Source organism: Neofelis nebulosa, chromosome 4 (genome assembly GCF_028018385.1).
Source record: "Neofelis nebulosa isolate mNeoNeb1 chromosome 4, mNeoNeb1.pri, whole genome shotgun sequence".
Taxonomy (NCBI): Eukaryota; Metazoa; Chordata; class Mammalia; order Carnivora; family Felidae; genus Neofelis; species Neofelis nebulosa.
The window spans coordinates 34,963,369-34,977,777 of NC_080785.1; the positions used below are offsets into that span (position 1 = coordinate 34,963,369).

Genomic DNA, 14,409 nt, shown 5'->3' on the forward strand with positions numbered 1-14,409 from the left:
GGTGATGGGCATTGACGAGGGCACTTGTTGTGATGAGCACTGAGTGTTGTACGTAAGCAATGAATCATGGGAATTGACTCCCAAAACCAAGAGCACACTGTGTACATGTATACATTGTTTTTTATCCAACTTGACAATAAATTATATTTAAAAAATAAATAAATAAAGTTGAGCTCATATGGGCATGCATATACATAAAAAATAAATGAAAACTAAAGTAAAAAAATTTTTTTTAACTTACTGAGATATACTTCTTCTACTGATCTATTTAAAAACAAAAATTTGACTGGAGCACCTGGGTAGCTCAGTCAGTTAAGTGTCTGACTCTTGGTTTCAGCTCAGATCATGATCTTGCATTTTGTCAATTCAAACTGTGCATTGGGCTCTGGACTGACAGTGCAGAACCTCCTTGGGACTGTTCTCTCTCTCCCCCTCTCTCTGCCCCTTCCCCACTCACTCTCTCAGTCTCTCTCGAAATGAATAAGCTTAAAAAAATTTTTTTTAAATAAAAAAATTGATCAGATGAATTCCATCTCAACTAGTAAAACTCTTACCTGGTTTTCCTGGCTTATTCAGATGTCACTTAATTCATTTTGTTATTCACCATTTTGGAGGCATATATCATGTGTTGAGTTTCTATTGGATTCCAGGGAAACAACATAAATAATATATTCCTACACTCAATTAGGGCAATGATATAAGTAATCTAGTAGTATAGATCAAAACCTTTGTGGCAGCAGGGGATGGGTCTCAAACTTAGTAGGATGTGAAAGTGTCATGGGTCAGCTTCTTAGAGGTAGCTGCCTTTGCAGTCTTGGATGTATGAAAGAAGTTGCTAACTTCAAAAAGCTGTAAGCATCTGGGTATGACTATATAACAATGAATATGTATGAACAGTTGGAAAAAGAGGCTGGATCACTGTTAGATTTTTAAGTAGGAGAATAGAAATTCCATCTTTGTATTGCACTGGGGCAGAGTGATAGAGAACAGATCAGGACAGTGTTTCTCAAATTGTGGACCCAGATATCAGCATCAGCATCACTTGGGAATTTTTTAGGAATGCAGAAATCAGACCCCACTCAAGACCTACTGAATCAGAAACTCTGGGGAGTGGTGTCTGGTAGTCTGTATTGAACAAGTCCTTCAGGTTATTTTGCTGCATACTAAAGTTTGAGAATCACTCAGTGAGCATGAGGTTGAGAGGGTGAGAGACTATAGGCAGAAAGGCCTAATAGGAACTTAGAATATCCCTGGTGAGGAACAGTGAGGTCATCAACTATAGTGTTGGGTATGGTATTGGAGAGGCAGGCATAGACAGATTCAAACACATGTTTCAGATGGTCAGATAAGTCAGCACTGTAGGGAGACCAAGGAATAAGATATAGGTTGAGAGACAGACTTTAATGGAGGAAGTAACAATGACCTGTGACTTGAAATGGATCAGAAAGATAGAATGAGATGGAAAGGGGAACAAGTCAAGCAAGATCTAGTAACCAGTAACCGCAATGACTGCACAGTGTCTCTTGTTGTGACTCCACATCACCTCTGTCCATCTAAGTGGCATTCTGCCTAAGAAAGATATCCCCAAATGATGCCCTTGTCTCATCTCACAAGCCAACAGAAACTCCAAGCCTCAGAACTAAACAGCTTCCCAGCAACCCCATACCCTACAGCTAAAGAATCTGAACTCTAAATAATAATTTGCCACAATGTTGAGTTGCTTGCCAACACAATAGCCATCACCCTTCTTCCTATATCAGCAAATTAATATTGTTCTGGGTGGTCATATGCCCAGCCCTTAGGGTATGAATTATAATTGACAAGTCAACCATAACGATGGCTTTCCTTTTTCTCTGAGGTGACCTTGTTCTAGCCAATGAAATGGGAGGGTAGCTAAGTCTGCCGGGGGCTCCTGGGAAAGACTTTACTCCCTGTTAAGACAGTAAAATACCCTTTGCCCCTCCCCTGCTTTGTACTTTGGGTACTGTTGTGTGAGGGAGAGGTGCTTGAATGAAAGGACAAACGAGAGTAGAAGGCAACACATACAGGATGGCAGAGCAGAGAGATTAGAGAGAGCTTGGACTAGCCTATGTTTTGTCTTTAAGCCACTCTTAGCTGTGTTTTTAGCTACTTACAGCCAAATGCATTCCTAATTGATGACTCATTCTTCACTAGCAAACTACCGGAACTAACCTCAGTATGCCTCTCAGCTCTGTTTACCCCAGACATCTAGATTTTTTGGCCTCATTTGGAAATCTGATATCCATTCTGCCTTTTAAATTTTAATCTGGCCCTATCCCTTCCCACACTCTCTAACTTTACCTCTGTGTCCTCCGCATGCAGCTTCTGTGAACTGCAGACTCTCTGCACCCTCAACTGCTTCATCTCCTTATTCCAATAGATAGCCGATTATCCCTAAGGTCTCTGTTTCTTCCGTAGTATTCTCTAGTAGAGGCCAATTATTTTTGCTCTCATATGGGCATTCCACAGTGCTTCCAGTGTCCATGTCTTCCTCATTCTCCATTGGCATTGCCACTAATTCCTTTTTTTCCCCTAAAAAAATCACAGCTCTTTAAAGTATATGTAGTAGATGGCTTTGGACTTTACCACCTATTTCTACCCTCAGTTGTCATCTTCTATCAAATTCCAGGATACCTCTAATATTTTTTGATAACTGTGGCCTCTGGCTCATTCTTCTCTCAACCATTTTCCCTATTGTTATTTTTGGTAACCTCAGCATATTGATATATGTGGGCCTATTATTTCCTAGACTCCTCGAATTCAATGATTTGTCCTCTATCCTACTCAGCTATAACTATGAGGAGGAGAAGGACAATCAATGGGACTTGGCCAGAAGTTCTCTAGACTCCTAAACCCAGCCCTCCTTTGAACTATATCATGATGCCTTCACAGTCAGTCAGTATTTATGGGGGCATAAACTCTGACATCTCTGCATTCAGTAATGGCTAACTCCAAGAAAGATAACTGGGTGCAAGTTGTTTTGTTATTGTCTGAAGGTCAAGATATTCTGGGGGGAAGTATCATTGAAGAAAAATCAATAGCAGCCTTCATAAATGTCAGAATAAAATGCCATTCAAAACTTGTATAAAAGGTTAATGATATCTTATTTTGAGTGTTTCAAAATACATGATCAGATTAAATAGAAGCTACAATGTCATGTTTTTCCCCATGAAAAGACAAAGTAATTAGCTAAAGCTATTTAAATATCCTGATAAATATATGAAAAAGTTGTCATTGAACATTTAAATCAGGAGAGGTCAGGAAAGGGCAGAGTAAGAATCTGTGGTAAAATGCTATTTTATGGAGACATTGAGGGAGTCGCAAGTTTTCAGAGGAATTAAGCGAATACCCAGGAGACAAGTTCAGATATGCCAGGGCATCTTGAGACAAAGGCTTAATACCGATCTTGGGTTATGGTGTCTCTTTAGTAACCATGGTGAAGCTGGATGAGCTTAAATACTGTGTGTTGGAAATTCCTCGAGAATGAGTCAACAGTGAATCTCTTGCGGGTAAAATTGGGCTGAAATATTTCAAAGTCAGATTTGGAAATCTATGCTCGAAGACTTCAGAAATATCAGCTAGAGTTGGTTAAAGGACAAACCTCACAGGCCCTTATTAAAAAAAAAAAGATATTCTACAACAGGCTAGTGTGTCTCTTGAGCAACTTGTATTTCTTAATGGGATCAAATAACTGAAATCCACTGATTTCTCAAAATTATCACTGAATCCATGTGTTATAAGCAAATTTCTGCTTAGAGATGAAAGGATATGCGCAGATTCTGTGAATGAGTTCATGATTAATCATTCTAAAGAGTCATATTCTTCCAATAAGGATGATAAATGTATTGTCTCAGTTTTCTTCAGCAACTGATGTATCGTAATCTTCTTCTGAACTTTCTGGGTCAGGAAAGAAACTCTTCTGTTCTCAAGTACTCACTGCTGAGTAGGGAATAAGAGAATCAGAAGTCACCATTTTACCTTTTAATATCTAAGATGGTGGCTTCAGCAGATGGGAAAAAAACATTTCTCTTACTCTCTGTGGTGCCTTCATCATGGTTCATATTCTGGTACCTTCTCTTTCCCAGTCTAGTCCTTCCAGGGTGAGTGTCTGTCTGCTGCTAACTGTGTAGACATAGTTGTTAAATGCCTGCTATACTGAGTACAAAATGATAAGATAGATCTCTATTAGAACGTAAATGGAATTTGGACGATAAAGATTTCCATTTATTGACCCATGAGAAATTAGTAGACCCAAAGCTTATTCTTCAATGTCTACTTTTTAAGAAAAACAATGCAGGGATCCAGATAAAAACATTTATTACTTCCCTATCTTTTTTCTATTGCAAGGGGAGGATTTAACTTTGGTCCCTATATCAAGTAAACCATTGTTTAGAATTGAAGAAAATGCAAAATATAAAATGATGGTGGTGAGGGAGGGATCTCACTTTAAATGCTAAAGGAAATACTAGAAGAAAAAGAAATCTTAGAAAATCTAGTAACAATCTTAGTCTTTTGTTAAGTGTTTATACCACAAAGTATTGAAGAGACTTTGTTTTTCCAAAAAAAAAGCAAAACCAAAACTGATTAACAATTAAAAATGGCACTCATTCTCTTGTATTACATTTCATTATAGTTCATTCTCTTGTATTACAAGACCAAACTAAAAATTAAGTCGGGGTAAAGAGTAAAAACCAGTGGCTCTGTATTTCTCAGGTAAAGTAGTTTATTCTTTTAGGTAATGCCTAATATACATGCACTAACCATACATGATTAGTGAATGATGGATTTGGTCAAATTTCTTGTATGGAAATTTCTTTAAGGCTATGGGCAGACATGTAAAGTGTAGCCATGTTAATATGCAGGGGAGTTGCTTCAATTTATTCCCATATAGCCATGCCTGGGAAAGTTAACTTATTCAACTTTGCGACAAAAAAAATGGTATGGAAAATGTATTTTTTTTCATTTGAGATAAAGGTAAAAAGAGCAAGCATAAAGTGATATTTATAGACAATGATGGACATTTGTGATACAAGCATTTAAAATTGTATGTAGGATTAGATTACTCCTTTAGATAAGGTGAAATGTGTTCAAGCCCCAAAAGATACTTTTTCATGACTGGGGAAGGCATAGTGCAGAATAATGTATAAATGTATATATCTGTATGTTAGTGATAGTGTGTGAGCGGTGGGACGGGGTATGGAATTTAAGAAAAGCGCCATCAGCCAGACAATCATGAGGTGGGAAAAAAAAAAAATCCAAAGCGAACTATTTTGAGTATGTGCCAGAGAAAACCACTACTCCCACTATGATAGAAATACTTTAGACTGGAAAAAAAAAAATCTCATGATCCACTAATACCAGAAAGAATTAATCTCCCACTATTCCACACTTGCTTCCTTTTTCACATTAGGTTGCCATAAAGAATTGTTAGAAAACCAAAAAACAATTCAAGTATAAGACTAATATTTATGGGATTCATCTTCAAAGAAGATAGCTTAACTTCAGTGAAACTTCAGTGAAAATGACTTTCCTTTTCTGAAACAGAAAACTCTTGCATGAATTGAAAACCAACTTAAATGCCTTGATTTATTTAAAACTTTCCCTTCTCCATCATGAAAAGCCTAGTTTCTGTCTTGTCAGAAACAGCCTTTATTTTTGTATGAGGTTTTATCCATGGAGACAACGCCCCCTGCTGTGACAAGTGCTTAATTGCAAAAGTATTTTCCTTTTTTTTTTTTTTTTTTTCTCTCAGAAAGGCTATTAAGACTAAAGGTGCAATTGTTGAAGTGAAAATGACTTTATTTTGAATATACATATCATTCATTCAGTTTCATTTTTATATTGCATAGCCTTGTATGGAAGTATATAGGGAAAAATAAACAAATATCTAGGCATGGAAGTATACAAAGAAGACATTCAATACATATCCTTGAACAGGCTTAGTAGCGTTGTAGGACAGTATCCATTAGAAAAGAATGGGTTCATGCAACATATCTATCCAAACAATGGTAGGCAAGTGCAATCAGTACAAGTTATAGTTTTTTGGGTACAAAAAGTATACATGTTCTTTGGATTGAAAACATAATATAAATGAATGGCTTGGCTTTTATGTCTAAGCCAAAAATCATCTATAGAAGTAAGATGTGTGGATGTCACATGTGACAATAATGTGCTTAAGGCCACAGACAGAGGTCACCAGCTGACAAAGAGAATGCTGAGGTAGGGCAAGTAAAAAAAGAAGAAAAAAAAAAGAAAAGGAAAGAAAGAAAAAGAAAAAGAAAAAGAAATGCAATAAAACCACCTCTGCCTATTTTAGAAAATAGCAAAGGCATTAAAATGATAACAGCTCTCCATACTATGCTGCATTTCTATTTTCTGTCAAAACAATTCACTGTGAACCACTACAAAGTTCAGTGAATAAGATAAGGCAACAAATGTAAAGCCTTGGCATTAGGGCAAGTTTAATTTCCTTTCATTTTACACAGGAGGGGGGAAAAGAATACAGAACTAGAAAATGCGCATCTTTCCATTCAACAAAACTAATTTTTAAATGTTCATATATACTGTGTTTGGCACAAGAGGGATAGGCACATGAAGATTAATTAAATCTCAAGCTTCCACCTCCAAGATTTTACATATGGAAAGCTAAGCAAAGATAACAGTTCTTTACTGTTTTAAAAATCAAATGCTTAAGCAGGTTTTAAAAATTGAGATGAAAAATATTGATAAGGAAAAACAGCAAAGAAAGATACTGAACAAAATCTCCTGGTTTCCTTTACAGTTTCTTTTTTTCCCGTTTATTTTTTCCAAATTGCATTTTACAGCAGAAATGCAGACCACTTAGGATAGCTATGGCTCAATATTGCTTGGTGCTTTCCTCTTAAGACATCATCTTCTTACACTCCACTGAACAGAAAACCATCCCTTCTACTGGCATGAACTTCTGCCCAATGAGACACTTGCTGCAGCAGGAACACAAAAAGCACTCTGTGGACGCATGCCAGCTGAAGTTGTTATAGGTCACCCTCTGCACTTCAGGATCAATGGCATTGTGGCATCCTTGACAAACCTGTTAAGTCAATTACACAAATAAGAGAAGAGGATGAGAGATCAAACTGTGATGGTAACATTCTCATGTAGGAACAAACAACACATTTCTTTCAGATGGTAAATTTAACTGAGAATGGCCACCTCAAGAATATACAGCTGAGAGTGACCCTTCTGGTTAACCTTTTTAGCCAACTTAATTGGGGTCTAAATGTAGAGCACTGTGAGGAATAATAGGTGAAGGCCAAAAGGTGATCTGATGCTTGTAAGATATCCCATGATGTTTGAAGCAGAAAAGTCTTGATGGCAAGTTTCAAAGCAGTTTCCTTTCAGCGTATTCTACTAGACTGCATCTTAGTAATTATAAAAAGAAGTCTTACAATTTTTCTTATAATACCAAATGCTGGTGAAGATGTGGAACAACAGGAACTCTCATTCATTACTGGTGGGAATGCGAAATGTATAGCTACTCTGGGAGATATTTAACAGTTTCTTAGAAAACTAAACCTACTTTTATCATAAAATCTAAAATTGTGCTCCTTGGTATTTACCTAAAGGAGTTGAAAACTTAGACCCACAAAAACCTGCACATGGATGTTTACAGGATCTTTGTTCATAATTGCCAAAATTTGAAGCAACCAAGATTTCCTTTGGTAGGGGAAGGGATAAATACACTGTGGTACATCCAGACAATGGACTATTAACCAGTGCTAAAAAGATATGAGGTATCAAACCATGAAAAAAAAAAAAAACATGGAGGAATAAATGCATATTGCTGAGTGAAAGAAGCCAATCTAAAAAAGCAACATACTGTATGATTCCACCTGTATGACATTTGGCAAAGGCAAAACTATGGAGAAAATAAGAAGATTGTGGTTGCCAGGGGTGGGAAAGGGAGGTGGGAGACAGGAACAGGTAGAGCACAGAGGACTTTTAGGTCAGTGAAAACATTCTCGATGATATTATAATGATGGATGTGTGTCATTCGCCTGTTCTACACATTTGTCCAAACCCACAGAATATACAACACCAGGAATGAACCCTGAGGTAAACTACGGACTTTGGGTGATTATGATATGTCAATGTAGATTCATCCTTGGTAAAAAATGTAGCATTCAGGGGCGCCTGGGTGGCGCAGTCGGTTAAGCGTCCGACTTCAGCCAGGTCACGATCTCGCGGTCCGTGAGTTCGAGCCCCGCGTCAGGCTCTGGGCTGATGGCTCAGAGCCTGGAGCCTGTTTCCAATTCTGTGTCTCCCTCTCTCTCTGCCCCTTCCCCGTTCATGCTCTGTCTCTCTCTGTCCCAAAAATAAATAAAAAACGTTGAAAAAAAAATTAAAAAAAAAAAAATGTAGCATTCAGGTGAGTGATGTTGATAATGACTGATGTTATATATGTTTGAGCACAGGGGTTACACAGGAAGTTGCTGGGTCTTCCTCTCACTTATGTTTTAAAACTAAAACTGCTCTTAAAAAATAGTCTTAAAAAAAGATTTTTCCTCACTCTTTAAAGCTTTGAAGTAGTAATTTTCCTAGCTTTACCTCTGACACATGAGATTATTAACACCACTAATTTCTAGACAGTATGAAATGAAAATCATGTTCAAGGTAATTAAGGACTCAATTAAAAATACTGACAGTGTTTGAGAATAATTAGTTTGCACTAAAAATATAACTTGTAGTTAACTGGTTTCTGTTCTAAGTCATAATTTATGTATAATCTAATATTGTAAAACATTAATACTTACATTCTTTGTACCATTCAGTGTATGTTATGTACAAATAAATATATGGCATACATACACATTCACACCCAGACACATACATAATTTTCTCCTTTAGCTGAGCATGTATATGAAGAAAATACATGAACAACCCTCAGTATTATAGGAGAAAACAAAACTACCCTATTAAGACCTCCAAAACACTAGACAGACCATAGGCCTTCTTGTTTATGCATGTTCTGAATGAATGTGACCATCTAAAGGTTTTGTTTGAAGTATTTTTATAACAAGTGAAGAAAGGAATGAATTGTCCTGCATTACATAAAAATGTCTAATCTTCCGCACCTTTGGTTTCTTAATGTCTGTCAGGAATCACTGAGAGCTGACGGTAGGTCATTTAACCTGACCCTCCTTACTTAGGAAGACCTTAAAATGTGGCTACTGTTCAGTAGGGAAACTGGTTTAGGGTATGATGTGAGGCCTTGTTACAAATATCCACTTTGAACATGCAATATACTTTCCATACTTTATAGAGCTACACGGCTTCTAATTACAGAGACTATAGCTGCTTAATTCACAGGTTATGTCAACCTAGTGTTTCCTGAGAAGCAAGGGAGAGATTCTCTTTCCATGGTCAATACACTCTTCCTGAATACAACAAAAATGAGTGTTTTAATTACAAATACACTCTTAATTTGTAGCTATACCAGGAAAGCAGTTGCTTTTGCAAATATTCCTATCTTGTAGCTTTCTGTTTAGAATGTAGTTCTATGTAGTTTTTATGTTTCATATTAATTTTTCAATATTTTAAACACGCTTGTATAAAACAAGCATGTCACACTCAATTTTTTTTAATCCCTTGCTTTTAGACCAAGACATACCTTTATTTCATTCCTCTAATAATATTTGTGGATCTTTTTATAATCTTTTAAAACTCATGTTGATTTTAGAATTTTTTTATATTTATTTATTTTGAAAGAGAGAGAGAGAGAGAGAGCTTGAGTCGGGAAGGGACAGAGAGAGAGGCAGAGAGAGAATCCCAAGAAGGCTTAGCATCATCAGAGCAGAACTTGATGCGGGGCTCGATCCCATGAACTGTGAGATCATGACCTGAGCTGAAACCAAGAGTTGGACGCTGAACCCAACTGAGCCACCCAGACGCCCCTTTCATTTGTGATTTTCAAAAAGAGATAACTACTATTCAATTATATATAAAATTGACGGAATTGTTTAGATTTAAAAAAATGAACTAATGAAAGTTGCCTAGGCCTCATTGAGGGTCTGGGGATTATGGAAACAATCAGGGGATAATGTGTTTTTCACTTTCTGCTTGGCATTTGATTTTTCTGGGTTCTTAAACCTCTGATATTTCAATTAGTTCTTATATCCTTAAATTTCTCCTACTTCTTTTAGTTTATTTATACACAATGTGAAAAAGCTAAGGACACTGGTTGTAATGAGCTCTCTGGTGGGAGGTTCCTGTGAGATCTCAGAGATGTGAATTCAGGGGGTGGCCATTTGAGACCAGAATTTCAGAGACCATGCAGTGACAAACTAGGTGTATTGCCCATTACCCTCTTTCCAAGTTAATTTTTATCTCAGAAATGCCCTGTTTTGAGTTCAGTTCTTGCCTTCAGGTCTATACATAATTTGTTTGTTTGTTTGAAGATTAAAAGATTTTAGCAGACTGATGCTCTGGACTAGATAATCTTCAAAATTGTACACCATTTAGTGTGTGGCATGGGTAGCTCTTTTTGCCATGTGCTGGCTTGTTCAGGCAATGGAGAGAAATGTTCATTTTACTTTTAGACAAACGGCACCAGTGCATCTTACTGAGAAAGTAAACTTTCTAAAAGAAATCACACAATATTGTAAAGCTAAATAATTTAGACTCTCTCTCTTTTAATAATATCTGTGGTTATTAGTTACAATATAATGAAGAGAAACTTCTAACAGTTAAATAAAGCAGCTTCATCTATTTAAAGGTTTATTCAGTAAATATTTATTGAGTATCTACTATGCTGTTCTAGTGTTGGAAGTACAAAACAAAGCAAACAAAATTTCTGCCCCCATGGGGTCTGCATCCTAGTCCTTGAGACCAAGGTCACACACCCCTACAATAAAATACATATTATGGTAACCCTTTCTTTTCCTTTAGAGAAACTGTAGGAACAAAATTCAGAGAAGCAGTTTTTAGCTAAATTATGTACCAGGCCACATGGTGATTCATTATCTTTTCCCCAAGTACAATGAGGGTCCCTGTTGATCCCAAAGATAATGAGAAATATTAGAACACAAATCAGTCACTCAAACATTTCCTAAGGGCAGACATTAAGGACATGGAAATAAAAAGGCAAGCTCTATCCACCAGCTACTTATAGTCTAGGGGAGGAGACAGATGGGTGGCATTAATTACATACAGATGTGACTCATGGGAACACAAGAGAGGCATTGTGGCCAGAGAAAAGGGGTGGAGCTTGGGGCAAAAAATCAAGAAAGGTGTTCTAAAAAAAGTTAAGCCTACGTCAATTCTGGGGGAATATACAAGCATGTCAGGTAAAATAGGGAATAGGAAGGAGGGCGGATCAGACAAAGGAATTAGTGTGAATAGAAGACCAAGAACAGAAACTAGAAAAGGAGTAACTTTGAGTTAGATAACTAGTAGAAGAGGCTGGGCAGGCAAGAAAGGGCTAGATCGGTTAAGAAAAGGCTTGATGATTACGTTTGTATTTCAGAAAGATTATCTTCCATCATAACAGAAGGTGGCTTTGCACAAGGTGAAGAATGGAAGTGGGGAGACCAAATTTGAGGTCACTACAATAATCCGAATGACAAAAAATAAAGGTCTGATGTTGAGTAGTTGTAACTGTGAGGATCTGAGATTTACTGATAAGGCAGAATTGACAGAAAATGATGGACTATACTCGGGAATGTATAAAGGTTGAAAATTTTGGCACTGGCATCAAAACTAGTTACTTTATTTTCCGTAGTATCACACTCCTGGAATGATATAAATATTTCATTTTATTCTTTTATGCTTTACTTGATAGCTCATGGGAATATTTAGCTAGTGCATATTTTCCTGCTTATAAAGAAGTAAATGTCTATCATTTTAATACTGCTGGATTAAAGGGTTTACCATATATGGTCAATTTTCTTTATATACTCTTTATCTAAATTACTTATCTCTTGGCCATCATGCAATAGCAGCTCTGTGTAAGCAGGGTAGAGCTAAGAAAAAATATGTATTTATTTTTTATGTATTTTTATATTATATTTTATAAATATATTTATATTTTAAGTGTATTTATCATTAAATATTTGAATGTTTGGCTGATGCAAATAAATCTAAACACACAGGTCAAATTTTGTTATACTAAATCAATTCGCAATGAGGGTTTAAGAACTAGGCATTGTACAATCTCTAGGTTAAAAATAAAAAATGAAGCCTTAGTGGGGGGCTTTAGGAACATGAACAGAAATCATAAACACTCAAATACAGCTAAGGAATATGAACAGCCCCTAAAAATATTAATGTAAATGACTCTGATCTATATGATGAGAATCAATCAATCTCATTCCCATTAAAGAACTATTTTTTAGTGGGGATTTGATTACTAAGTAGTGCTTATAACCTACAGAATATACTGTACAGATAGAAATCTTGAGGTAGCTCACAGTGAATGTATGTATTGTTTTTGAATTACCTGAAATTTAACACCCTGTGGTCGGGATTACATGTTTCCTACTTAAGGGTATTACCGTCTGTTTCTCATTTGTGAGAGGGTCAAATAAAGGCATAATGTAAAGTCCTAAAGCAGGTCAAGGCGACCATATGCCTAGAATGCTCCTTACCACAGCATGATTCTTCACATAGCAGGGCTTACACACGGGCTTGTCATTGACCATCACGTATATTTCCCCAGCTAGGATGTTGTCACAGTCAAAGCAGCAGAAGTGTTTCAAATGCCAATTTTGGTTTTCTGCCTGGGTGTACTCATTGCTGAATATTAACTGAAAAGAGGGCAAAAATAAGATGAATCATATATTTTCCTTTTTGGTACAAACGACAAAGCCAGGTTCTTTAGATCGATAAAGGTTTTAGATCCACAGATAATATCAACCTACTTTCCTGGGCTCAAAGTCTAAAAATAACCTAAAGCTTACACTCGGCTTATTATTTAGTTTGCACAAATCAATCTTTTATGTTTCTAGACGGTCTTTCATTAGTCAACACAATTAACACGGTCACTCAGAATGACTGAAGTTAAAAGATTTTCTTTTCCACTCATCTCCTCTGCATGTAAATAAAGCAACTGATGCTTGGTTAATTCATGTCACCTTTCTGCTAAGGATGGCCTTGTTAGATGGTAAGGGGACTCTATGGAGGTACAAGAAGTAGCCTGCCTGCGGTGGCCGCAGAGAACATACCTCATCACAGCCAGCACATCGTGGTTTCTCACTGTCACAGTAATGTCTGCCACAGTATAGCTTCCCATTCTTCCAGAAATAAATCATGTCGACCAGGAGTTCCTGGCAGGCACTGCAGACGAAACAAGCCGGGTGCCACAGTTTATCGTAGCCGGCTCTTTCAGCGTAGATGGCTGGGTCACCCTCCTTCATACTCAGTTTGCAGCAGTAGCAGGACTGAAAGGGAAGCCATCCAAAACAATCTGGTCATCGTAACCTGGGCATTTCTCATCATCAGTTTACCAGGAATTCGGAGAAAAAATTTACAAGAGAGATGATTTCTACTAACATTAGTAATTTGTCCATGGAGACAACCAGGTGTTCTTACTTCCAGGAAGTGGGCTCTCTTGGCTTCCTCCAGTCTCTTCAAACCTAATTTTTGTGCCCTGCTGGTAACAGAGCACTGTTTCCTGAATTAAAGTCACTTACAGAAAAGGGCTAACAGTAATTTTCACCACAATTTTTAAGGGGTTCTCTCAAAATGATTACCTTAGAGCTTATCATTACCTTTTCTTGCTAAGCCTTATTGGTTGGATCTATGGGAAATATATTACAGTAAGTTTGGCTCTTACTTTTTGTTCATCTGTATCATAATTCTCTTCTACTTTCAAGGCATAAAAAAAAGACCTCAATTTCTCTAAGAGATTTTTTAAAAATATGATTGACTATATAGTTGACCCTTGGACAACACAGGGGTTAGGGGTGCTGACTCCCCAATGCAGTAAAAAATCCATGAATAACTTTCTTTTCCACATATAAATTTTGACTTCCTCAAAACTTAACTACTAATAGTCTACTGTTGACTGGAAGCCTTACCAATAACATAAATGGTCCATTAACACATATTTTGTATGTTGTATGTATTATAAAATGTATTCTTACAATAAACTAAACTAGAAAAAAGAAATTATTAAGAAAATCCTATGGAAGAGAAAATACATTTATAGTACTATATTGTATTAATTAAAAAAATCTGTGATAAGTGGACATGCACAGTTCAGACCCGTTTTTCAGGGTCAACTGTATACTCACATAAATTTAAATTTGAATTTTAGGCGTGTTCTCACAAGCAAAACTGAGTTAACCAAAGCATATATTATTCTTGTTTGTGGGAAGAGATAAACAATTAACACCAAAATTATGTTTAGAA

The 14,409-nt window shown here is 36.7% G+C and overlaps 1 protein-coding gene across 2 annotated transcripts in view; it reads right to left on the reverse strand.

Moving 5' to 3' along the window:
* Positions 1-5,799: 5,799 nt before the first annotated feature.
* The window catches only part of TES (testin LIM domain protein), a 46,820-nt gene continuing 38,210 nt past the window's right edge, over positions 5,800-14,409 (reverse strand). For both annotated transcript variants that reach the window (XM_058724519.1, XM_058724521.1), the window contains exons 5-7: positions 13,221-13,436; positions 12,645-12,803; positions 5,800-7,090 (exon numbers count right to left, since the gene is read on the reverse strand). In XM_058724519.1, the coding sequence (XP_058580502.1) occupies positions 6,902-7,090; positions 12,645-12,803; positions 13,221-13,436 (564 nt within the window). In that variant the 3' untranslated portion in view covers positions 5,800-6,901. The remainder of the gene's footprint in view (positions 7,091-12,644; positions 12,804-13,220; positions 13,437-14,409) is intronic.